Source organism: Ovis aries, chromosome 15 (genome assembly GCF_016772045.2).
Source record: "Ovis aries strain OAR_USU_Benz2616 breed Rambouillet chromosome 15, ARS-UI_Ramb_v3.0, whole genome shotgun sequence".
NCBI classification, from domain to species: domain Eukaryota; kingdom Metazoa; phylum Chordata; class Mammalia; order Artiodactyla; family Bovidae; genus Ovis; species Ovis aries.
In genome coordinates, this window is record NC_056068.1 from 81,366,057 (window position 1) to 81,391,863 (window position 25,807).

General features: G+C 53.4%; 1 protein-coding gene across 2 annotated transcripts in view; it reads right to left on the bottom strand.

The window, feature by feature from the left end:
- OSBP (oxysterol binding protein) overlaps positions 1 to 24,987 on the bottom strand; it is a 29,420-nt gene extending 4,433 nt beyond the window's left edge. The window contains exons 1-11 of one of the 2 annotated variants that reach the window (XM_027979813.3): positions 24,529 to 24,987; positions 19,841 to 20,049; positions 17,169 to 17,419; positions 12,296 to 12,491; positions 11,783 to 11,885; positions 11,420 to 11,474; positions 11,076 to 11,207; positions 6,511 to 6,756; positions 6,111 to 6,231; positions 1,376 to 1,479; positions 252 to 347 (exon numbers count right to left, since the gene is read on the bottom strand). In XM_027979813.3, the coding sequence (XP_027835614.1) occupies positions 252 to 347; positions 1,376 to 1,479; positions 6,111 to 6,231; positions 6,511 to 6,756; positions 11,076 to 11,207; positions 11,420 to 11,474; positions 11,783 to 11,885; positions 12,296 to 12,491; positions 17,169 to 17,419; positions 19,841 to 20,049; positions 24,529 to 24,896 (1,881 nt within the window). In that variant the 5' untranslated portion in view covers positions 24,897 to 24,987. Of the gene's footprint in view, positions 1 to 251; positions 348 to 1,375; positions 1,480 to 6,110; positions 6,232 to 6,510; positions 6,757 to 11,075; positions 11,208 to 11,419; positions 11,475 to 11,782; positions 11,889 to 12,295; positions 12,492 to 17,168; positions 17,420 to 19,840; positions 20,050 to 24,528 lie in introns of both variants that reach the window. The other variant, XM_027979814.3, reaches the window with a different exon arrangement.
- Positions 24,988 to 25,807: the final 820 nt, after the last annotated feature.

Below are 25,807 nucleotides of genomic sequence, written 5' to 3' on the forward strand. Positions count from 1 at the left end.
CAGGATCTTAGTTCCCCGACCAGGGAGCGAACCTGGGCCCAGCAATGAAAGCACCCTCACCACTGGGCCAACTCTAACCTCTCACTGCTCTTGACTTTCACTTTCTAACTTGCTGTCTCTTGCCGAGGTTCTCCTTTACCACTCCTATCTTTTGCACACACACACACATCCGTCTCTGCCAGCTCCAAAGGAACAGACCCCCTGCAAGACATGCCCTCGCTGAAGAACACTTTAATTCCAACTTCGCTTACCTTTCTTGCTACATCCCGAGAGAAGTAGCTGTAAGGAACAAACTTAAGATTGCACTTGTCTCCCGTCTTGTGATTCACAATGTCGATTTCACCAGACTATGAAAAGAGCAGAACCGTGGATTGTCTCATCAGGACCAAATGACCTGGACACATGCTAAGCCCCCTGCCACGTGATTCCTTTCTTTTCAGTCTTACGTTGAGAGCTCGTACACTGGAGACTCAGGTCTCAGTCATTCTTGAGATGCTGTGAAATGCTTTTCTCATCTTGGTATTCCTGGATGCAATCAAGGCCAAATGACCTTTTTCTTTATTTTAAATTGTGCACCACGTTAGGTGGCGTAATTCGACCTTCAGCATACACACTGATATTCATATAGTAATTTACCTTCCCAAACCAATCCTCCACTCGTAGTCTTCATGAACTCTGTGCTTAAATCAAAGGATTCTACTCACAGTTCCAAGACTACACGTGGTGGGCCTTTCTGTATCTTATTTGTCTCATTCTCTCCTCCCTTCTATCTTGTGAACCCCAATCCACTCTTGAAGACTCAGTTTCATTCCCACACCTACTATGAAGCCTCTCCCACTGCTCAGATAATATTCCCTTTTTTCCTAAATTTACTGCAACCATTATCTTAAGAGCAAATTGATAATTAATTAGATACTATCTTAGTATACCTCTTATGCGGATCATTTTGTCAAATACTTTTCATCCTACACATATTTGTCATAAGTCTCCAATGATAAAATAACTCTTGAGGGAAAATGCCCCATCTGACTTGGTACGCCAAAGACCCCGCATTCCACCCGGCAATAAATGTCTGATGCGCAAACGACGGAGGGTGGGAGCTCTGCTTATTACTCTCTTGGAGCCTTCCTGGCACCCAGCACCGTCCTAGGACAGCAGTCACCCAATGAATGCGGTAACCTGGCCATTTACAGATGGAAATCTGTGGAACAGAAAGTCAGCAGTTGGGAGTGTGGTTACTGCCGGAGAGGAATCCCTTCAGTAACACAGAGAGCAGGAGCGGCCGTCTGGGTCCAGGTCCCGCGTCCTGAGCCCCGCAGAGATGGACAGGAGGGCACTTCTGGGCTTCGGAAGCGCTCAGAGGCCCTTTGCTCACCTGGTCGATCCACAGTTTGCCCACGATGATGTTGTGCACTGTTGTGGTCACTTTCTTCCACGTGTAGTGGTGCCCCGTTGCATGGAAAATACAGTGGATGCTACCTAGAAGCAGAGCGCGGCACACATTAAGCCGGACGCTAGAAAAACAGCACGTGCTGGCTGGAAATAACGAAGGGCTGATTTTACTCTATCAATACTTCTTACTTTTAAAAAGAAAACAGTACATCAGAAAGGACTTACAATCTTTACAAACGTTGGAAGCACTGAACTTTTCACTTGATTTTTAAATTTGTTAAATATGAATAAAATATAATTAAGGATGATGAACACTAACAACTGATACCGCTTAACTGAGAAATAGTATTCTGCAACAGTAGAAATGAAAATGAAAGCAAAAACCCCAGTCTTCACTAACTATGCCTGCCATACTAGCAGCAGAATTAAGAAGAGCAGGTCAAATCTATCCCAACATGAAAAAACCTGCCTTGTGGGAAAGAGCACGTTGGTGGGCAGCACTGAGGACACGCCCCATTGTGAGTAACTGGCTGTGTGACTTTAAGAGAGTCACCCATCCCTGTACGGGCCTTTCTAAAAAATAACCCTTTAGCTTTTTTAAGTCTTTACTGCATCTGTTACAAAACTGCTTCTGCTTTACACGTTGGTCTTTTGGCCTCGAGGCGTGTGGGATCGTAGCTGCCAGACCAGGACTGAACCCGCACCCACTGCATTGGAGGGCCAAGTTTTAGCCACTGGACCATTAGGGAAGTCCCTACCTTTGAGCCTTAATAGAAAAAAATAGTAATAATAAAGAGGAGTAGTGGATAGACCAAGGGCTGAAGGATCAGACAGAACTGGTTCACCAGGCTGTGTCGTACAATAAAGAATTCGTCTGGTCTTTGTCTGACATTTAAACCCTTGCAATTTCCCAAGTGACAGTGTCTCTGTTACTCATGAGGGTCCTGGAGGTGTCTGCCAGTGTGGTGCCTCAGCTGGGCCCCTGGACAGCAAAAATGATCTGAATCAACTTCTTCATAACTCTGGAAATTAACCAAAGGCTTACAGTAATCCAAGAAGCATTTATTCAAGAAAAAGGGCTGAATCTCAGCAGCAAAATGAGCTGTGTGGCATTGTATCTTGTCCTATCGTCCTCTCCCCAGCTCAGCAGAAGCCTTGGAAACTGGTAGCCTCACCGTCATGATAACCAGGAAGACCAGCCAGCAGGCCAGCAAGCACTGAAGAGGGTAGAGCGGCATGAAGCCCCCCAGAACCCAGCTCCAAAGTTGTCATTATCTGACCTGTCTGGCAGTCCCCTGTTAAGTCCCACTCACAGGGCTGATCTTTATTGGATCTGATTCAGCACCAGCTCACTTCAAAAAGCTTCTTTCCTGGGGCACGTATCAAAACACTCAGTGGCAATTATTTAACACAACAGCTGCCAGAAGTGGTGATAACATTCGGAGCCCTTGAAGAAATAACGGCCGAAAACTCCCCAGGTCTGACGAAAAGCACGCGTCTGCACATCCGGGAAGTTCACTGGATGCCAAGCAGGATCAACTCAGAGAGCGCCACACACCCCCGCCACAGTCCAATGAGAAAGAGCCAAAGGGAGCCGTCCAGCCTGCAAGGAACAGCGTGAGCAAGGGCCCCGCAGAGGCCAGGGGGCCGGAGGCCGCGGCAGGACACAGCCGAGGGGCTGAAAGACGAAGAGCACCAGGCCCAGAAGGCCCCGTCCAGCAAAACCATCCTTCACACACACAGGCGGACGCAAGACATTCCCAGAAAAACAAAGCCGAAAGAACTCATCATTAGCAGATCTCATCTTCAAGAGATACTCAAGGAAGACCTTCAGGCTGAAATGAAAACACATGAGACGGTAACTTAAATCTACCTCAAGCAATTAAGAGGCCAGTAAGTGCTGAGTCACTCAGTCGTGTCTGACTCTCTGCAACCCCATGGACTGTCACCTGCCAGGCTCCTCTGTCCATGGAATTCTCCAGGCAGGAATACCGGAGTGGGTAGCCATTCCCTTCTCCAGGGGATCTTCCCAACCCAGGGATCGAACCTGGGTCTCCCGCATTGCAGGCAGATTCTTCATCATCTGAGCCATCATTAAGACAGTTATGTAAAGCAACAGTTATAAAACAATGTTGATGGAATTACAATGTACAAAAACGGGTTGTATGACAATAAAAGCACAGGGGGAGGGGAAGGTAATGGATCCGTACAAGGGCAAAGATTTTCTATACTGTAGAAATTCAGCTGTATTAATCTGAACTAGGTTATTAGAAGGTTTTAATACCCAGGGTAACCACAACAAAAATATCTTTAAAAACCACCGTAAAAGAAATAACCAGGGAATTTAAATGGTGAACTGGAAAAATCCTATTTACTACAAAGAAGGGACTACTGGATGCACAGAGGAACAAAAAAGACCTAAGCTCTACAGAAAAAAACAGCAGATGTAACCCCCACATAATCAGTCAGTAATTATAATAAATATAGATGGATGAATCTCTCTAAGCAAAAGGAGAAACTGGGAAAATGGATAAGATACAAAAGGAGGATTTTTTGACCCAAGTGCTGCTGAAGCAAATTCAAGGTGCGTGGAGCCCAGCACCCCCGACACGGAGACCAACAAGCTGAGCGGCGGTCCCTGCACAGTCTCAGACCGTGACTCTCCTCAGGTCTGAGAGCTCCGAGCTATGAAAGAATAGTCTTATTGAAATGTACCTCTTTAGGCTTCAAGCTGCCACTCAGTTCCAAAGTGAGTGGATGAGTAAACGCATCTTTATCCTCTACCACAATCTTCATAATTTTGGAAACATCAATTGCGTTTCCTAGAAGCATTCTTTTTTCCAGATTGCAAGAATTCTAACCTTTTCAGTCTACTTTACAAGAATACTCACACTTTATCTGCCGCACTTTTAACCCTGTCTGTACCTCTTTCACCAGTGACGTCTGTCGGCTTAACAATTTGCCCTCTGAGAGGTGAACATCCCTGAATATGTGAAAATTAGACTGCACGGTTCTCCTTCCAAGTCACGGACGCAAAGCCATGAAGTACAGCTATCCCCAGGGCCCACATCTGGGGAAGATGTCCCTCTTTATGCTCTGTACTCAGGTTCCTGTCGCTATGTCAATTCTTTGTTCAATTTCCCTACAAAGGCAGAGATCTCTGTTTCGTTCACTTACATTTTCCCAAACATCTTAGAACTACATCTAGTGTGTGGTAGATACACTAAACAGCGAATCCTTAAAAAACCACAGGAATGGAATCTGAACAGAGAATTTTTTAGAACTCTTAAAAACTCGGATTCACAGCTTTTATCGTGTTCCTATAGTTATTTACCCCTTAAGGGATTTGCAGTTAGTCCAATTACAGAGAAAATGGGCAGCAGATCACGGGTAATTCAGGTCTACCGCTCTTGCCCACTCAGAACAAATACATAGAACCCAGCCCTTCAGTGAGCCTCAGGGTGCTCTGAAACTCTTCTTCATGGGTGAGATTCACATGCAACATAGCCACTGACACTCCGGTTTTGCAGATTAGGTGTGAGGTCGCTTAGTCTCCTTTTCACCTTGGGGCCTCTTGCGTACTAACCACGAAGCAATAACGTTAACACTGCAGTTTCACTTCCAACGTCCTTGGATTGTTTTCTAACGTCTAGTTTGCACTGCGCCTGCTACACTGTGTGTTTTCTGAGAGCGCGCGGGAGGAGCAAGGCAGAAAGCTGTCCTGCAACAGCCCAGCCCTGCAGCTCCGCCCCTCAAAGAGGCCTGCTGTCAGCCGTCTCCAGGCTGTGCGGTCCCTCCATCTGCTCTGGGTCTCCTTTCCTGCAGACCACCACATGCTCTTCAGCACGTACAGGGTCAAACGTGGCTGCTCTCGCTGAACTTCCAAAGAGCACTGAGAGCCTGCTACACTTTTTGAATAACCACCGCTTCTCGCCTGAAGTACAGACATGCTTACATGGCATACTAGGATTATCCCTATTCCCAGGCGGGATCCTTTAGGTCTTGGTGCAAAATTAACTTGTAATCCAATAAGATCTTTTAAAACAAAGTTTCACCTTACCTGGAGTTTGGCTGTTACATAAACGATACCTAACTCCTCTGGTGGAGGGAGGGGGAGGGGCTCCCCGGAAGCCTAGCCTTGCAGTCACAGGAGAGATCTGATCTACGGAGAGAAGCTGCCTGCTAGGGAACGAGGGGCACACCACCAGTTTACAGACACAATTTTTAAAATGCACGCTGACATGTATGCCCTAAAACAGCACTTAAAAGTAAAAGGAAGTGTCAAAGCGTCAGCCACTCAGTCCTGCCCAACTCGCTGACCCGAGAGACTTCTCGGTCCACGGGATCCTCCAGGTCAGAGCGCTGGAGTGGGCTGCCGTTCCCTTCTCCAGGAGACCTTCCGACCCAAGGATCCAACCTGCTTCCCCTGTACCGCAGGCAGTTTCTCTACCATCTGAGCCACCAGGGAAGCCCCCCAGATAAAGACGCATTAAACGTAAGCTAAGAAGACACAGAACCTGTGACTGAGTGGCTCCCTGAAGAGTCTCAGCCCTCATTCACCCATGGCTGAGAAGTTATGTGACCTGCAGAGCTGGCTCCCAGGTTCAGGGCCCGAACCAGGCCTCCAGGCTCCCGGCTCCGGAACCAGTGACCTCCTCTGTTCCGCCAGAAAGGCTTTCCTTCCCGGAGCACCAACCCTTACCAGGCGCCGGCCTTACCGAGGGGCATAATGGAGAGGTATTTGCCGCGAAACTTGCTGGTGATCTTGATCTCCTGCCGCAGCGTCCAGCCGTTTCTGGACTCGGCATGGTGTGCAGCCGCAGGGGGATGGTGGCTCACCTGGAAGAGACCGGGAGCTCAAATGAACAGGCAGGAAGGAGGAGAGAATCTGCCTAGGGGCTGCCTAGTCACGCCCCAGATTCCCGCTGGACGGCGCACACCCGCAGCAGGAGGTGAACACTGGGGCCTCCAGGGCTGAAGTCCTGAAGGAAAGGAAGGCAGTCTGGGCTGACGGGGTCTGGAATTCCTGCAAATGCTAACACCCAGGGTGGGGAGCAACCCCCCCAAACCCCTCCTTCGTCCAACAGGAAGCGTGCCACAGTCCTGAGGCTCCTTCACCTGCTCACAGAGGGATCGGTAGCCATTCTCCTCTAACCGGTCCAGCTCAAAGGTCTCCCCGAGGAGTGGGTTGAACGGCTTGCTGGTGCGGAAGACAGTGGTGGAGTAGGAGGACACGGTGAAAGCTGCAACATAACAGAGCTGTTCTAGAGAACTCTCGCACGCGGCCGCCCGGTCCAGCAGCTCGTGGTACTCCAGGTCTTCAGTGAGGCGCTGAAGCATGGACAAGGGCTCGTTAAAGTTCACCTGTCAGGAAAAGAGCAGATGTCAACGCCTTGCCTGCACAGGCACACCACACCGTTTCTTCTTTTCTTTCTCCACAGTTGGGGAAACACGCAGACGTCAAGACGATAAAGCAGATCCCTGGGGAAAGCAGCCTCTGCTCAGTGGGGACGCTCTAAGCTCTGAGCCGAAGAACAGCCCATTCTCCGTGGTGAGCTGCTCGCGCCTGGGACTGGGGAGTCTCCACCTGCACTGATTCGCTAACTGAAAGCTGAGATGGGAACCATGCCTCTCCTGCTCAGCACCGCCTATCCAGTGGCCCCGGACACCTGGCATCAAACAGGCATCGAGTGAGTGGAAGGGGAATGGACGTGAGCACAAGGACACCCAGAGCGGAGGCTGGGCATGCCACCCTTCTGCGGAGAAGAAAGCTAGCGGACTCCAGGAGCATGCAGTCCTGACAGGGGGCACACTGCAGGGGCCAGCTGCCGCTCCACACGGGGCCGTCACTGCACCCAGCTCAGTGCCCTGTCAGGCCAGGTGCTGCCCTCTCCTCTGAGGCTGCACAGCTGCGCTTCTGGACCAGGAGTGTTCATGCTGGGGGCCGGGAGAGGGCTCTGCGTGCTCCTGTCCTCAAGTTTTAGAGCCAACTTGAGGACACTCGACGAAGGATGAAGCAAGCGGGTGTCTGTGCGCCTCTCTCGGGGAGGGGGTGTCCACACATGCCGCAGACTCAGGGGTGCCAGGCCCCGCACAACGCCCAGGGGCAGTGGAGTGAGCAGGAGAGACTCGTTCTCCCCACTCCCAGAGAGGCAGCTTCTAAGATGACTGTTTGGAACGCATCATGACTTTACTGTTTAAAATCTTATTATCAAAAGGGGTTAGGTTCCCAGGTTAGCCTGTCACGCTGTTTAGTCAGCAGCACAGCTAAACAAGCCTGAAAACCAGCTCAAGTTCTGAGTCCAGAGAAGAGAAGACGGAAGAAAAAACAGCCCTTTGTACCGAATGAAGCTGACCGAAAGCACCGTCTGCTTACTGAAACAAGCAATAATGACACTTTTCTTTCCTAGAGTCCTACCTCTTTTCCTGTCTTTTTCTGCACTTTTATCCAACCTCCTGCCCGCCAATCTCTCTGAGTCACATACTACCCTAATATTTACTGTCCTCCCAATTACGGAATATCTTGTAATTTTCACTATGACACTTTGAAGAAACAAAGTTTAAAGGAAAAAAAAAAACCTACTTGAAATAACATCACCCAAAGATAACCATCCTTAACAGTTTCATATTTTTCCTATGCATTTATATATTTTTTAAAAGGGCCTGTTTTTTTTCTGAGAAATGAACCAAGCATTTCCCTGTGAAAATTTCCCAGTGGGGAAGGACGATCTACCGTGCCTCAACTAAAGTCTTCAAGTCACACTCCAGCGCCACCTCGTCCGTGGAGAGAAGAGCTGTGTGATGAGAAAAACGCACACAGGGGGTGAGGGGGAGCGGATGCACAGAATGCGAATTCTCCAGGTCTTTCAAAAGCGAGCACTTGTTAACTACGCAGACAAAACCTCTCAGGGGCTGAGCTGCAGCCGACTTGCAATAACACTTGCACACGTTTTGGGGAGAGTGGGGCGGGGTGCGCTCCGCTGGCAGCCACGGACAGGTCAGCCCCGCAGCTGAGGGTCGGCGCATCCTCGAGTCATCACCACTCACCACACGCACGGCCTGGCCCCTGAGAGCTGTGCCAGGACCCACAGCGTCCCCGAGAGCAGGCAGGCTTTTCCTCCTGGTCTTTTTACCACTCAGAGGCCTCACGCGGGAGAGAGAAATCTGAGACTTCGAAGTGGAAGGGAGCGGACATCAGCGACATGGTCAATGGAGAGCGGGGCAGCGCAAGAGACAGCCCAGACAGCAGCAGGAAGCCGTCGGCAGGCTGCAGGGGTCGAGGTACGCATGGGGTTGCTGCATAGAGCCACAGGCCCGGGCAGGAGCTGAGGCCTCTGGGCCCATCCAGCGGGAGCACGGCCCAGAAGGATGCAGCCGCGGGGAGCTCCCTGGGCGCCTCCCTCCTCCTGCCCACTCCAGACGCTTTTTGGGGCCTTGCCCGGGCGCCCCGGCCCGCAGATGGGAAGAAATCGCCTGGGGGCTCGGCCTCCTGCAACTCGGCACAGGCAGGTGAAGGGTGAGGGCTAGGCTGCGGCAGCACCAGCAGGAACCAACGGGGACGGGGGCCACCTGGACGCGGACGCTCCTCTGAGCAGGAACTGAACTTCCACGGCGATGACTGGCCTTTCCAGCCCCCTTTCCTACCACTTCTTTAGGGCGCTGGGCCAGAAAAGTGGGGCTTCAAGACCCCCATCCCCACTCCGTGAACCAATTATTTTGTTTCCCTCCACGGTGCCTACTCACGGCCCTTTCCGGTCTGGAGGGGAGTCTTTTTCTACCAAAAGTTCTACACACTTACAGACAAATCTATTTGTTTTCCAAGATTCACAGTTGCTGAACGATATATACGTGCCAGGCCCTGGCTACGCATCAGGGGTATGAAAACTGGTAAGACAGGCTGGGCAGAGCGCCGTTCACGGGAGGCAGAACCACTTACTGCTCCGTAGGCCCCAAGCGGCCGGGAGCCTCTGTCTCCGGACGGCGCGCGGGCAGAACCTTCAGCCCCCCACACTCCACTCTCCCCTTCATCCACAGGCAGTGGAATCCCCAGTTCTCATACCAGCCACACCATCAAAAACAGAAGTCATGATCTCCAGCTAGCTGAGGCCACGCAACTGAGTTCAGAGTAAATAGAGAGACTGAAGGGGATGGTTCACGCAGTTTGCAGGAAGCACCCCGAAAAGGCAGGCGTGCCGTCTCCCCCCCCCCCCCCCCCCCCCCGCTGAGGGCCAGGGCTGCAGCAGCCCCCCAGCGCCCAGGAGCCAAGGCCACGGGGCAGGGTGCGCCTGGTCACAGCAGGAGCACCAACCAGAACCCGACCACCTGCTTCTGGACTCCAGCGTGACGGTGACTGAAGCTCATATTTGTAGGCCAGCTTTTTCTGTGAAAGGCCAGACTGTAAATATCTGGGCTGTGAGGGGCATGTGGCCTCTGCCACACCCACTCAGCACTGCTGTTCTGGAAGTAGAGCAGCCACAGGTCATCAGTGCATGAACGCGAGTTCGCTGTGTTCCAATAAAACCGCCAGGACACTGGCATCTAAACTGCGTGTGATTTTCAGATGACAAAATATTGGCCTCTTTTTGATATTTTCTAGCCATTTAAAAATATGAAACGATGCCTGGCTTGTGAGCTGCACAGAGGGCAGCAAGATTTGCCCCAAGGCCACAGTCTGCTGACCCCTGGTCTAAACCAACGTATTCTGGACTCGTTAAATTGAACCTGTACCTAACTGATACAGCCCTGGGCAGCTTGGCCGCCAGTAAATGCTCAGGGGATGAAAGAGGAAGTGAAACCCACTGCCCAAAAATAAACAGGGGCACTTGCTGGAACACAGAGCTGAGACGGCTTGCCCTGACGCGATGCCTGGGTGAAGGGGGCTGACAGACGGCTCTGGAGAACAGGCACCCGCCAGGGCAACAGCAGACTGGCAAGGGCGGGTGGGAGCTGAGGGAAGCGCGGGCAGAGAGCAGCGTGGGCCAACGCCGCAGGGGGCAAACCGAGGAGTCGGTGCGGACCTGAGGTGGCTCCCCCGGGGGGCACACTGCCTGTGTACAGGCTGCCGCTTCCCTGCGGGGAGGGCAAGGCCCGAGGGAGCTGGGCTCCATTCAGAGCAGGGAGCAGCGAGCAAAGGATTCCCAGGGAAGTGGCAACGGGACTACATTTGCAATCCTAAACCCATCCCCTTCTAAAGAAGTCTGGACAAATGGGAAGTGGGCCTGATGGGAGGCAGGGACGTCAGCACAAACGCCACTGTTCCCCAGAGACGGGCTCCGGCTTCCTCCCTGGAATCAATGGCTCTGCTTTGCACTCCCCAAGCCTCTGTGCGTGCAGCACTGCCCACCAGACGGTCACAGAAAGCAATGGCCTCTACCTGTCTCCGCGCCTGTCTCTTGAACTACACGGTTCGTGAAAACAGAAACGATGCTAAATTTATCTCTGCATGGCCCCAGCACATCTGGCCTAGGAATCTGCTCATAAATCACTGCTTCTGAACAACGCATCTGATTCTTGCTGATCTGGAAGCATACCAGGAACCTAGCTGAAATCGAAGCCCCTGGCTCTAGGCGATGGTCTATGACAGTGTGGATAACACAGGTCATGCCGCAGGTGGCCATGCGGGAGGGCGGGGCTGTCCCGGCAGCGCCCCGGGCCTGAGGGGCCCCGGCGTGTGAGACCCTCACCGGCATGGGGATCTTGGAAAGCTCTTTGCCAATGCAGTTCTTCATGATGCTCCACAGGTTGAGGCTGTAGTTCGGCTTGTAAGGTATCCGTGTCCGCTTCTCCTTCTTGGTCTCCTCCAGCTGGTGCTTGTACTGAGAGCAAACACAAAGCCATTCAGGGGCCTGCAGAGAACAGGAAACCCAGTATTCCTAGGCCTCCCTTCCCCCCACGCTAAAACAAGAAAAATCGGTGTCTCCTGTTCCTCTTCGTGCTTTACAAGCACATCCCTGGGAACATACTCAGTCCGTCCCTGCTCATCACCCCAGGTGGGTGTTACCTGCTCATCACCCCAGGTGAGAGTTACCTGCTCATCGAGGCTGATGTCACTGCTGGCTCCACTGATGTTGCTGCCGGTGCGTCTGCACGGGCGGGAAACGGATGGGGATGAGAATAAGATCAGAACTAGACGGTGGTCCTTGCCATGTCTTTACAAAGCAGAACGCTAAGGATACTGCACAAACTTATTCACGAGTGAATGAGAAACGACACTTAGGAAAGCGTGCGTAGGAATAAATGTCCCTGGAGAAGCTGCTCAGTAAAGACAGACACTCTCCCAGGTACTTAGGGCCAAGAGTCCAGGCCGTGGGAAACAAGCAGGACACTCCCACTGACACACGTCCTGCCTCCCGACGGCTGGGCACGGGGAGGGCAGTCAAGCCTGACTCACCTGTGGCCCAGGTTCTCGGGCACAGTGATGATCTCAGGGGCGTCAAAAAACTCGTTCTCGTCATCTTCGTCACTCAGGTCTCCTTTGCCGGAGCAGGGCTGATCTGCTGGGAGAGGGACGAGCCGCGTTTGTTCACTTTGCGACATTTATCGAAACCTGGCAGGCAGGCCTTCTACACACGCACCACACACACGGGAACAAGGACAGCAGGGCACACGGAGGGCTGAATCCCGACTCGCGTGAGGCGCCGACGCCAGGGACCCAGGGCTCCGCTGTCCGCTGTGCGAGGCCTGCTGGCCGGTAGGACACCCCGTCCCAAGCCCCTCACCTTTGCCGGGGCCACTGGCTGGTCGGACGTCCCCCCCGCCCCGAGCCCCCCGGCCCCTGAGCCCCCCACCTTTGCCGGTGCCACTGGCCAGTTGGACACCCCCGCCCCGAGCCCCCCAGTCCCCCCACCTCTGCCGGGGCCACTGGCCGGTCGGACGCCCCCGCCCCGAGCCCCCGGCCCCCCACCTTTGCCGGGGCCGGCGCCGGGCGCGCCTGCAGGCAGCACCGTGGCCCCCCGGAAGGCCCTCTCCAGGTGGTTGTGCTGCTTCGCCAGCTGCTCCAGGGCCTCCTCCAGGCGGATGCGCTGGTCCCTCTCGTACTGCAGCGACCTCTGCCACCGCCTGCTGTGGCTCTGGGCCAGCGCGAGGAAGTCTCTGCAGGCCTGCACGGAGACAAAGCGCACGAGGGTCCCCTCACCGCGACCAGTCAGAGGCCCCCTGCCTCTGGGAGCCCGCTGAGTAACCTCGCTCTGGGAGCCCGAGCCAGTGAAGTGCAGTGATCAACGCAGAAAATAAACGGAAAGCGCCGAGTGTGGCTGTCACGGTGGTTCAGCATTCTCCTGGTCGTGAGGACCACACGGATGCCAGCTGAGCAGCAAGCCTAGACCCAGGTTTGTGGCGGCACGGGGGCTGCTCCAGAGGAGGCCTGCTGACCCGGAGGGCAAAGAAAGCCTGGGGCGCCAAGTGTGGCTTCCGACCCATTCCTGACCACACTCAAGCCGCCCACAGCAGAGGAACTCAACAGCTGAGCCTGCACCGCATCACCCCGAATGGGGGAACTTCCTTGGTTTGTATATCAGTCCCTAAGAGAACCACCGACCTCAAAAAGCCGACGCCTATGTGACCTTGAGAGAGGACACAAACCCGTCGGCGCTCAGTCCCACCCCAGGCTCCTGCGCTCAGTCCCACCCCAGGCTCCGTGTGGGTTTCAGACCCAGGCCAGACAGCTGGCTGCGGACACAAAGGGCCCCGGCGGCCCCACCCCGTCACAGAGCCCCCAGGCTGCGCACCCTTCTCAGACACGCAGATCTCCGCCGGAGCTGTTCGCGTGGCCTAGGATGCCCTCCGCCCCCCTTCCTCAACTTGGCCAAGTACTCCTCATTCTTTGAGACCTATGGCAAAGTTACTTCTCCGTGACACCCCCTGCCCCCATGCCCAGAGGAGCCAGGCTCTCCTCTGCTTCCGCAGCGCTTTGCACATATTTCTATTTCACAGCATCCGATCGTGACTTTCTCTCCAGATGGATCATGAGTGACTTGAAGATACCATTTATAGCTTATTCACATGCTTATCTCCAGCTCCTAACTTGGCCGCTTTGTACACAGTGGGAGTCCATAAAGTTTGCTCAATAAATAAATGGAGAAAGGAAGCAACGGAAGCTTAAAAGTCTAGACAATGCTAAAGAGAAACTAAAAGGTAAACAGAATATCTGCTGCCACGGTTTCAGCCCTGACCTATGGACTAAGGCCTATGGAGTCAGGAGCTCCGGCTTTGTGCTCAGGGAGCCACAGGTCAGACTACCCAACTGCCTACCCAACAGCTCAAAGTAAGCTCAACATCACTGGGCCCCTACCGGGCTCACCGCGCTCCCTTTCTGACTTGGCATCTTCTCACTGGCAGAGAAGCAAGGGGCTTCCTGGATTCTGAGTCTTCCTCCCTCCCCGAGTCCAACGATCAGAGCCTACGGACTGTTCTTTGATATTGCTGGGATCTTCACACTTCTTTCCAACCTCCGTAATCGAGGCGGCACAGAGAACATACCCTGGGTCGTCACAGCTCCATCCCACTGTCTAACTGGACTCTTTGGCAACTGATTAAACAGAGAGGTGCCTCACGTCCTCATCTGTGAAGCAAGAATGACAACCGCAGCGCTCTCACAGCGTTGCTCAACAGAAACAGGTAAAGCTCTCAGAAAGACTTGGCTCAGAGTCATCACTGAATAAGGTGACCGTGACTAGTTACGCCTGCACCAAAGTCAGCCTCGTCCCCTCCTAACCCACCCCCTGCCAAGCCCATGCAGGATCTGCACACACAGCATCCCCGCCCACCTGAACGCCTCTTCAGCCTTCTCTCGGCTCCCTCCTCCACCGGAGAGGCTCGCAGACCCTTCAGGGCAGGATGCGCACCCGCCACACGGGGACCGGCTCCTCACCCACGTCCCGAGACCAGCGACAACTTGGTCAGCAAGAGGTGAGGGCATTCCGGGCACTGTGCCCACCTCTCGACACCCATGAGCTCATGAAAGCCTTTCCACACCGCAAGAGCAGGACCATCGCCACTTACAGAAACGGAACTGGGGTCACAGAGGAAGGAGGCACCCCCGGCTATAGAGATGGTTAACTGGGGCCGCTGGACTCCACGGCCCTGAATCAGGGGTGCCTTTTTTCTACAGGAAGACTCTCTCAGGCCCTCCAGCATTTAACTGAGGTGTTACCTTCTCGAATCCTCCCGGTCTGAGCTGGACCCCCCCCAAGGATTACAGCACAGCAACCTGTGCCCACATCTGTCGGGGCGCTCAGCACACTCCGTAACCATCTGTTCACCTCTTGGCCCCTAAACGGAGAGTAATCTCCCTGAGGGCAGGGACCACAGCCATATCCCCGAGCACTGGGCCTAGAACACAGACGGTGCTCAACCGTGTTCACTGAGTTAGAAAATGGATACACTAGCACAGTGTCGAATTCACTCCGCTGCTTAGAGACCCACCCTGGCAGCAAGAGCTGCACCCTAAGCAAGCAGGCAGCTGAGCGAACTCACGCACTCTTCCTTTGCACGGACACTGCCTGTTTTGAGACGTGATGTGCTACACAGCACTTTTCAGGCCTTGCCATTATCCCCTAGGAAACAGTACATGGATTAAAAAAAAAACGCCTTTCCAGCAACAACTGGCTACAAAAGGGGCACAGGCAGCGCACTCTGGAGAAGAGAATGAGAACTGGCACCAACGGGGCACCTAGAACCTAGGGAAGAAGGGTTCTCCCCACGAACAAAGACAAGCATATTTTCAAGAAAAAGTTCAAAATAAAGTTTCGGTTTATGAGACATTTTTAAATCAAGAGGTGTTTTATGTAGCAAATACTTATCATAGTAGAAAAAAAATTGACATGGGAGCAGACTTGAATAAAAGGCAACATACGACTGTTTCCTGAGCTGTTCTATTTCGTACATATATTTATGTACTATTGATTAAATGCCCTGTATGATTCATGAGTTTTCCTGATCACAGGGGGACTGAAAAACAGGCACCGAGAGGTGGAAGAGTCTGGAAAGAGCACAGGACCGGACTTAGAGACACAGGTGCCCGCCCGAACGCGGACGGGCGCTGCTGGGAGGCGCTGACCTGCCCCCAGCCCTGCAATGGACAGAACAGCTTCCCTCCTCACCTCTGTGTGGGTCAGAGCACAGAAGAGTGCTCCGCGTTTCAGAACAGGGCACGGAAATAAACGTCACCACAGCTTTCTATTAAGGGATTTTAAATGCAGGAAAGTAGAACTTCCCTTGCACAAACTAAACTAGTTCTAAACAGAATCGCTACCACTTCTTCAACAAGGGAAAAAATCTGGCCCTACTGAAGGCAGTGTGAAAGCAGCTTAGCTGAGTCCAGGTCTTTCTCACCCCATGGGCTGAGTCCATGGAGCTCTCCAGGCCAGGACACTGGAGTGGGTTGCGATGCCCTCCTCCAGGGATCTTCCCAGCCCAGGGATCGAACCTAGGTTTCCCGAATTGCAGGCAGATTCTTTACCAGCTGAGCCACAAGGGAAGTCCAAGAACACTGGAGTGGGCAGCCTTTCCCTTCTCCAGGGGATCTTCCCGACGCAGGAATCAAACCGGGGCCTCCTGCATTGCAGGCAGATCTTTTACCAACTGAGCTATCGGGAAGTGTTAAGTTCCTCCCGTTTAAGTAGACAGGAAAACAAAAGCACCACCTGTGTAAGCCCTTTCTCACAGAGCAGACTTCTCATGTGCCTTGAGAACTACGCTCTCGTGTTCCTACCTGGAAGCTGACTAACATAACCTGCCAGGTGAGGGTCAGTCTCCAGCAGAGGGGGCGTGGCACTGTTTATAGACTCTGCACTCATTCCATACCTATCACCCAGTATGTGCCCCACATCACCAGCGCCAGTGGGACTTTGGATTTACCTGGAGCCCTGCCTCCAAGCATCCCACAGACCCATGACAGTCACCCGAGCTACGAGTCACAAGGGGGCAGAAGCACGGGTCCCTTCTTTTGAAAAGAAAAGTGCCCAAGGTTGAGTGTGTCGTCTTATCACCTAGAAGTATGCTGAAGTGTTAGTTGCTCAGTTGTGTCTGACTATTTGCAATCCCATGGGCTGTAGCCCGCCAGGCTCCTCTGTCCATGGGATTCTCTAGGCAAGAATACTGGAGTTGGTTGCTATTTCCTTCTCCAGAGATCTTCCAGACCCAAGGATCAAATCCGTGTCTCCTACATTGCAGGCAGACTCTTTACCATCTGAGCCACCAGGGAAGCTCTATCACCTAGAGCTCCCTCACCTCTCAAAGACTAAAGGTGAGACTCACCCGGATTCCAAGGTTCTCAGTAATACCTGACCCAGGCCCCCACTTACCACACTGCAGGCCAGCATGCACTAGCAAAGCAGGGGTCAGACTCCAATGGAAATCTCAAAGAACAGAAAGGTGGGAAGGATCCATGAAGATCTTTCAGTTCCAACAGATAAAGAAAAACAGATAAGGAGGGAGGGAGGAAGAAAGAAAAACAAAGAAAGAAAGGAAAAGAGAAAGAAAGAGTCGAAACCCGAGAGGTGGAGGACTCAGCGTTACCATCAGAGGCCCTGCTGGGGTAGAAGCCTGGCTGGGCAGCGCCCTCCTGATGACTCGAGCAGGGCAGCACGCAAGGTCACTATATCCCTGCACCCCATTCACTTTCACGCAACAGACGCTGCAGCTCAAATCCCTTGAACCAGGAGGCAGGACCTATGGTCTACGCTTTGCCAATCACAGCCTTCCAGCATGGGGTGGGGGAGGGGGGCGCGGCCTTTCCCCGGCACGTGGCGGAGCGGCCTTTCGCGCAGGGCGCTCACGTTGATCATGGCGTTGGACGTGATCCTGAAGAGCGTGGCGCGCTCGTTGACCTGCTTGATCTTCTCGCTGCTCTCGGCCGGCAGCCGCAGGGCCTCCAGCTCGCTGAGCGAGCGCTGCAGCGCCGTGCCGTGCTTGGCGATCAGGTCGTTGCAGGTGCTCAGGTCCTCCACCTTGCTGGACAGGGTCCGCAGGGTGTTCTGCAGCTCCGTCTTGTCGGTCTGGGAGACGGACTCTTCGTCTCCCGACTCATCTGTGGGGCGAGAAGGGGAGCAATGGGACTCCGGGCCCAGGGCCGAGAGCGGGAACTCTCCCAGTCCGCCCGCGAGCAGACCAGCCCTCAGCCTGCGCCGTGACCAGCCGGGCTCAGCGCCGCCGGGGGACTCTCCAGCACCGGTCCTCGGCCCTGCCGGGGCAGACACCGGGGCAGACAACAATGGGCGTTTCTCCTACTCCCGCTTTTCTAGTTTTATCCAGATATAATTGACGTGCGATGCCGTTTTAAGTCTGAGGTGCACAGCACATACACCTATCGGGAAATGATTAAAGTAACTAGCCTGCGTCCCCTCACACAGACACAAAAGGAAGGCTTTTCCCCGCGATGAGACTTTCAGGAACTGCTCTCTTGGCAACCTGAAACACCACCCAGCAGCGCTCACCACAGTCACGTGCTGTCCACAACATCCCTAGTACTTACTTGCCTTCTAACCGGAGGCCGGCATCTTTGGACCACCCTCATCCAACCCCCTCAGGGCCCACCTGGGGTTCTTCCTAAAGGTGCAGTCTCTGCCCCACACCTAGAAAGGCTTTGATCTGGCAGGCGTGAGGCGAGGTCCGGGAATCTGCACTTCGCAAAGCTGCCTGGGTGCTTCCAATGCGCACCGAGGTCTGTGAACTAGTGATGAGAGGTCGGGGTGAAGCTAGACGGCTCTTATGGCTGGGAATGGACTACTGAGCCTTTCACCCTAGCGTGAGGGGCCCAAAACAGTCAATCTGACTGTGAATACCAACCCACAATCATCTGTTGGGTGACTGGCAGGCCCCTGTATGTCCTGGGCTGAGCTGCAGCCCAGCCCTCTGTGAACCACACTCATATCCTGAAAGGGCGATCAATTCCTCTATCCTACAGGAGGACTCAGGAACTTCACGATGACTTTATCCGACACTGAAGCCACCGCTGAAAGCCGTGCAGGGCCTTCTGTTAAATGCCCCCTGAATCACAGGTCACGGAGGGGCTGTGCCTACCTCTCACTGGCAGGTTTGTCCTTAACGCTGTGTAACTGCAAAGTTCTTTTCTAGCCACGTCACTTCCTCTGGGGGAGCTAAAATCGGCACTAAAATCAAAACAAACAAGGAAAGATCTGCCCTATCTATATCTGCTGGACAGAGGAGCAGGGCCAGAGTCAGAATATAGCCTGTGACCCAGAGATTTATAAAGCAGGAAACTTTCCTTTCATTGCTTGCTGCTGCTGCTAAGTCGCTTCAGTCGTGTCCGACTCTGTGCAACCCCACAGACGGCAGCCCCCCAGTCTCCCCCGTCCCTGGGATTCTCCAGGCAAGAACACTGGAGTGGGGTGCCATTTCCTTCTCCAGTGCATGAAAGTGAAAAGTGAAAGTGAAGTCGCTCAGCCCTGACTCTTAGCGACCCCATGGACTGCAGCCCACCAGGCTCCTCCGTCCATGGGATTTTCCAGGCAAGAGTACTGGAATGGGGTGCCATTGCCTTCTCCGCTTTCACTGCTTAAAAGACATTAAACACAGCATGGGGAACCACAAGATAAGAAGAACAAGAGATGAAAAGAAGTCAGCAAGTGAGCAGCACGGTCAGCTCTAAGCAAACAAGCACCGTATGATTAAACTACCACTTTCCTTTAAGAAAAATCAAAACATAACCAGACTGCGCTTTTTAGTGAGACTATGGTAGCAAAATAAAGATTTTTCACAGAAAATACTGCAAGTAATTTTTTCCCATGTGTCTTAGGCATGAAACAGCTCCGGCCACTGACCCAGGCATCAGGCAGGGATGAGGGACAGCTGGAGCTCCTCTGCCCAGACCCGTGGGAGCAACCCCTCCGTCAGGGGTCTCTGACATCATGCTTTGGCAGTCTACGGAGATTGCTGGTTTCAATTCAACTAAACAACCAGTTAGGTAAGAAGATGTCAGGAGAAAAGGAAACAGTTAAGGACAGAGCCAACCTGTGAGTTTATCAGTTTGGATCTGATGTATCAATAAAATAAATAAATCAAACCTGATTTATCAATAAAATCATCCTTTCTCAAGATTTTAAGGCAGTTGGTGGGCATTAGAAGGCAAAAGCTAATTGCCATGCTTCTAAGACAAGAGTTTCCCAATGTCAACTATTCTGACATTTGGGGCCAGCCGCCTCTGGCGGGGGCAGGTGGGGGGCTGTCCTGCACGCTGGTGGGAGCTTCAGCAGCAGCTCTGGCCTCTGACCCGCGAGTCAGGAACACCGCCCCCCTCCGTGGTAACAAGACGTCTCCAGACATCACCAGAGGTCCCCTGAGGGGCTGAACTGCCGGGCTGAAAACCAGCCCTCCAACAGAGATTCTGCCCGCTGGGCAGCCAGCAGACAGCTGGTAATTAGATGACAGTGGGGGCAAACGAGGTCTGCGAGATCGGGGCGAACGGAGCGTCCCCAGCGGCTCGCCCCACCTGACTCAGCCAGCATCTTCACCGCCTTGGCCTTGGCCAGCTCCAGGGCCGTGACCCAGCGCTGCCGCTCCACCTCCGAGCTCGCCTTCAGGTGGTAGGTCTGCGCGCCCCCGTTGGAGATGACGAAGTTGCAGGAGTCCTCCACCGTGATGTGGGCGGTGGCGAGGTTGATGGTGCCGCGGCACGTGTGCCGCATCTCCGCCTTGGACCTGCAACGAGCCGGACAGCTGAGCGGACGCGCGCCGCGCCTCAGCTCCGAGCCTTTCGCACGGGCCGCGGTCACGCCCCTCGCGTGGCCCCCTCCCATTAAAAAGCCGATCAGCTGGCTTCTGAGCCTGCGCGTGTTCTGAGTGGAGTTTACGGCTCCGCTCTTCCCCTCACCCTGACCTACAAACAGCATTAACCCAGCAATTTTAAGTGTACAATTTAGTGAGTCTGGACAAATGTAAACAATTGTGCAACCACCTCCACAGTCAAGATGGAGAACACTTCCATCACCCCCAAGAGTCCCCTCAGGCCCCTTTACAGTCAGGAGTTACCTTTCATTTAGCAAGATACAATTATCAAAGGGTGCTCTATAAACTCATGCAACCAAATTCTGCATAATCATCTCATTCTCTAGGAGAAAGAGGGAGTTCTCTGGCAGGCCTACGGTTAAGACGCTGGGTTCCCAGGGCAGGGGACACGGGTTACATCCCACATGACACGTGGTGTGGCCACAAAAAAAAAAGAAGTTGAAAGAATAGCTCCATTTTACAAATATTGAACAATCCACTCCCCCAAATCCACTGTAACTCAGCCAGTGAGAACTGCCATACCACTCTTAAAACCGTCTTGCAGACATGTAAGGCACACTTAGATGTTTAGAGTATTAAATATTGTGTGTGTATGCGCAGCTGCTAAGTGGTATCTGACTCTCTGCGACCACATGGGTTGTAGCCCACCAGGGTCCTCTGTCCACAGGATGACCCCCCAGGTAAGAACACTGGAGTGGGCTGCCATTCCCTTCTCCAGAGGATCAGCCCAACCCAGGGATGGAACCGCGTCTCCCACACTGGCAGGCAGATTCTTTACCACTGAGCCAGCCACCAGGGAAGCCGTTAAATACTGACTACAGCTTAAATGATATGAAAGAGGAGTCACTAGCTCTCCGTGGGAGTGAAGAAAGAATATTCATTAAAGGAGCACGGGGTGGTATCATCTTTCAGGAATACTTCTTTCCTAAGGTCCACTGACCTCTCTTGGTGGGAACTCCTAAGCCACCCTATTAATAGCTAGGAGAAATTCAGCAAATCTCTTCTGAGAGGACTGGGTGTAAACTTTTCTTCATTGCTACTGACTGACAGCTCTATTAATAGGCCAACTCTTGAGCCTTACAGCCTGCTCAGTGACAATAAGCTACGAGAGACTTGGCATGAAACAGAGCTGCCAGCGCAGCCGAGTGTACAGGGCGACCTGCGCTCATCTCCCCGCCACCCGCCGAACTGCCCAGGGGACCTGCATGTTGAGACTGCAGCTTTCCCTGACCAACTTGGAACAGAAAGAGGTCAAAGTCCTTTGCCAACTGCCAGCGTGCAAAGCAGGGCCGTCTCTCTTTCTGGCACATCCCAAATTCCTGCATGCCGGAAATGACGGCACTAGCTCCATCTCTGGAAACCAGGACTGGGGCAGGCTTGAGAGACAACACTCCTCCATCTCTGGAAGCCAGGACTGGGGCAGGCTTGAGGAAGCCTGCTTCCTGTGCTTAGGAAGACAGCTTGGCTATTGTCCGGTCTGTCACGTGAAACTGGTTTTTCTTCCTCAGATGCACAGACGAGAGGCATGGGATCGCCGGTGGGGAGGGCAGGGGTCTCAATAAACCAGGCCATTTTCCACCTCCCGCACCTGCCACGCTGTAACGTGACTCCTGCTCTTTCGACTCCTCCTCCCATCCCCCGCCCCACACTTCAGTTACATTATGAATAATGCAGGCTGAGTTACCAGCTCACCCTCACTTTCTACTCCAAAGGTGCGACTCAGACCTTCTGCCACATTCCTCACAATGCGCTGATCTTTTCCACAGGCCGCTTCCTAGGAATCTCCTCTGTTCAGGCCATGTCCATGAACTAAAAAATTTTCCCGAATCATACAGTCTATAGTCCTTTTAAAAATACCAAAGGACTCTGGAAGTTTGGGCAGGCTTGATTCTAGAGCTCTTAGGCTCAAGCAGATACTCCTCTGCTTCTAAATGATTAGTGCAGAAGTATTTCAAAAGACATGCTTTTCAGGGGCAAGAGAAGTTCCTCAGGCACCACAGTATTAGGTGGTGTTTTCTGATTAGTAAGTTCTTCCTGGAAAAGGCCAGCCAAAATAGTAGCTTCATCTCTAGAAGCTAGCCAAGAAAACTAATACTAAAGGCTTGTCACTATGTGTCTGGGAGAGCTAGGATTCTACATATGGTTTTAAGTAACAGGACAGCTGTGTAACTTTGTATATAACGAAGAACAGGATAGGTAAAAAGAAGGCCTGCCAAAACCTATTAGGACAGTTCATCAGAGGATGGGTTTAGGAAGCACTTGGTTAAAAAGAAAACCGTATTTTGTAAAAGGCATATACAGGAGATGGTTTTGGAGGCATGAAAAGCAGGAGGCAAGACAACTTGGCTAAATGAACCCTAAGAACATGGGGATCCAAAGAACCAGTTTGGAATACCAACTGGTTGATAGAAAGGGCTTCAATGTGATTTTGAGGGTAGCGTGTAGACTTGATAATTCTGAATGCTGTTCCTTGGTTGGTTTGTGGGTGGAACAGTCTTGCTGCCCTGCTGGCATATTTCCCAGTACACGGTCTGGTGTGTTTGGGAAGGCATGCTAGCTGCAGTCAGGCAGGCACCACTAGCTCTTATAGGAGGGAAACTAAAACTGGTTACAAGTACTTAAGAGATAACAACATATACATTATTACTGTCCAACCAAGATCAATACTGACCAAGACAGGTACTGACTAAAGACAAAGCTGGGCTGGAAAGTGGATCTGATTAAAAACTTGCATGAGGAAAAATGACCACACATTAAGGCTCTCAGCTGATACACAACTATTGAAAAATGGGGAATCAGTGTTAATACTGACTTATAAGCCAAGCTAAGATATGAATCAGTTAACATTACAATGATGGTCAGTGTTAACAGGAAAACATGAACTTGAGCAAGGGAAAAACTGTGGAACAAACCAAAACTTTAGAATTGTGATTTAACCTTAAACTTATAATCCCGGACAAATAATTAAAAAGGAAAATTAAAAATGAAAATCAATTCTGAGTAATTCAGATGATACACATAAATGTTCACAATTAATGTCACTTAAGCAGTGAGGACGCACTACAGCGTTTTCTACCATGTTAGAGGCCAGGTAAGAATGTGCGCCTGCTTCAACAGCCTCCAACTCGATCTTCAATTCCCTCTCAAGATTCTTTAAGACTCAAGACAATGAAGTTGAGGGAAAAGAGATTCCTTCACCCAAACTGTCCCAGCGGCAAAGCAACTCCTGGCAGAGGGCAAGAAATATAGTCTTAACAACACTCTTTTGGGTCTCAAATAGAATGGTCTTTATAAAAAGATTTCACTTAGAAATTACACTATATTAAGCAAAATCTTCCTTAAAGAAGACGTCTATACATTTTGTGTAACACACACAGCGTGTCGTATCTATAAACTTGCTGTAGACAAGTAGTTCCCTCTTTACTGACTGATTCACGTAACACTAACCTGGGTTTTAGGCTGTGTTGGTATGAAAAGAACTAGTTTCAAATTCTGACTCAAGACCTTGGGAAAGCTGCCCAAGCTGTCTGCGTTTCCTCACTGGTAAGGTGGGAATATCTCCTAACTTCCAGGTTGCCGTTGGGAGTCAAATAGTGTACAAAACACACCTGTGCAAACTGTCTAGCACTCAGGACATGGTCATGCCCTGTCCCGAAATCCAGTATCCAACCTACCTATCTACAGTAAGACTCAGAGCCGAAAGCATGCTATGTTATGGCAAGACTGTGAGTCACCACGAACGTGTAATAGACGTCCCAACGCAAGCGCTGCTAACAGGAGTCAACGAAAGACATGGGCTCTTCTTTTGAGGAAACCTGAACCGAACGAACGGCTGGCCCCCAGCAATCCTGGCTGGAACACTCAGTGACCTCCCCTTGGGAGGGCGCGGGGGCTGACACAACTACCGGAACCCCGGAGGGCGCGTCCCCGCGTGGGCTGTGCAAAGGCGAGAGCTGAGGCGAATCTCGAGGCGACAAGGCCTGGGGACAGACCCCGAGGCCACCCTGTGCGTGGCGTCCTTGTGCCTGAGCGTGGAGGGAACAACGGCGGGAACGCCAAGGGCCGCTAACCACCCTGAATTCTGGAGCCGGGGCACAGACAACCAAGCCTCGGGACCCTTGACAGCAAGCTCCCCGGGAGCGGGGCCCGGGCTCTGCCCCCGTAAGCACCGACACCGGCGCCCTCCCTGCGCACTCCCCCCTGCACCGGGGCGCGGCTGCGGACGCAGCGCAAGAGGAGACGCGACGCTCCCGGAACAACTGGCGGGGCCGGGGCCCGGGCCGGGGGCGCCGAGGGCGGGGCACGCGGGCGCCGCGCGTCCCGGCGCGCCCACTCTCGCGAGGGTGGGCTTGTGTGGCGGCCGGCGGGGGGACGCGCCCCGGAAGCAGTTACCTGTAGTAGCTGAGGAGCCCGTTGCTCAGCACGAACCACCGCCGCTGGTAGCCTTTGATGTAATTGGTCCATTTGAAGAGCCAGCCCTCGCGAGCCGAGCCCGAGCCCCCGGCGCCCGAGCCGCCAGAGCCCCCCGCCGGCGGCGCGGGAGCCGGGCCCGCCGCCGCCACGGCCCCGGCCCCAGGGCCCGGTCCGCCCGCCGCCACCGCGGCCGCCGCACCCGGCACGAGCCCGGAGCCCGGCCCGGAGTCTCCGCGGCCGCCGGCGCCTCCACCTCCCACCCCGGGGGCCCCGGCGCCGCCGCCGCCCGGGGCCGCCATGGTGGCCGGGCCCGGGCCCAGCGCTCCTCTGAGCTCCGTCGCCGCCATGAACCGCCGCCGCCCGCTGATACACGACCGGAACCGCCTACGAGAGCCGCCGTCGCCTCCCGGAGGGCCCCACTCGGCGAGCGCCTCAGCCGCCGCCGCCGCGCAGCGTCCCCGCCCCGCCAGGCCGGCCACGGGGAAGAAGAAAGTCGATTGGTGCGGCCGAGTGTCACTTGCGCAGGGCCCCTAGGCCATTGGCATTTCTCTGGGGCCTGTCATACCGCAGCGCCCAGTGAGCGTCCGAGGAGGGACGCTTCCGCCAGGCCTGCCGCCGATTGGTGCAGATGAAGGCCAATCAGACTCAAGTCAAGCTCATTGGCGCTTTCCCGAAGTCTCTGGCGCTCAGGGAGGACTCGAGAATGCAGACCGCCCAGCCCGTGTGGCTGTCGATTGGCCAATATTTCTGCCACTCATGCAGTGTGTGCAGTCGTCACCGCCACGTCACCTCCTCCCATCGGTCGTCTCCGTGGCTCTCTTCCGCCCTTACGGATTGGTGGTTAATATCAGCTGCTCAACCTTTACTACCATTCACTGAACGCGTTGAGGGAAAAGGGGCGGAGTCTAAGCGTCACATCTTTACTCTCATTTATTATTGGTTGGAGTGGATGTCACTCACAAGGCGGCAGAGAGCCGGGGCGGTGATTGGAGGTGATTGGCTCCTGGAATTGTCTGTGAACGCAGGAGCGTGACACTTCTGACCAATGAAAGAGACTAATTGAGAGAGGGGGCAGGGCAGCCAATAAAACCCAGGACGAGCAATTCGTGGGCGTGCCCGTCTGCTTCCGCCTTCGGGAAGCTTGCGAGTGGCCAAAGCCTGTCGGTTTCTCTAACGCGTGCTTTGCTGCTCTGTGTCAGTGTTGGAGTCGCTCTTTCTGAGCTAAGATCGCCAGTTTGTTAGGAAGAGTGTTTCTGCG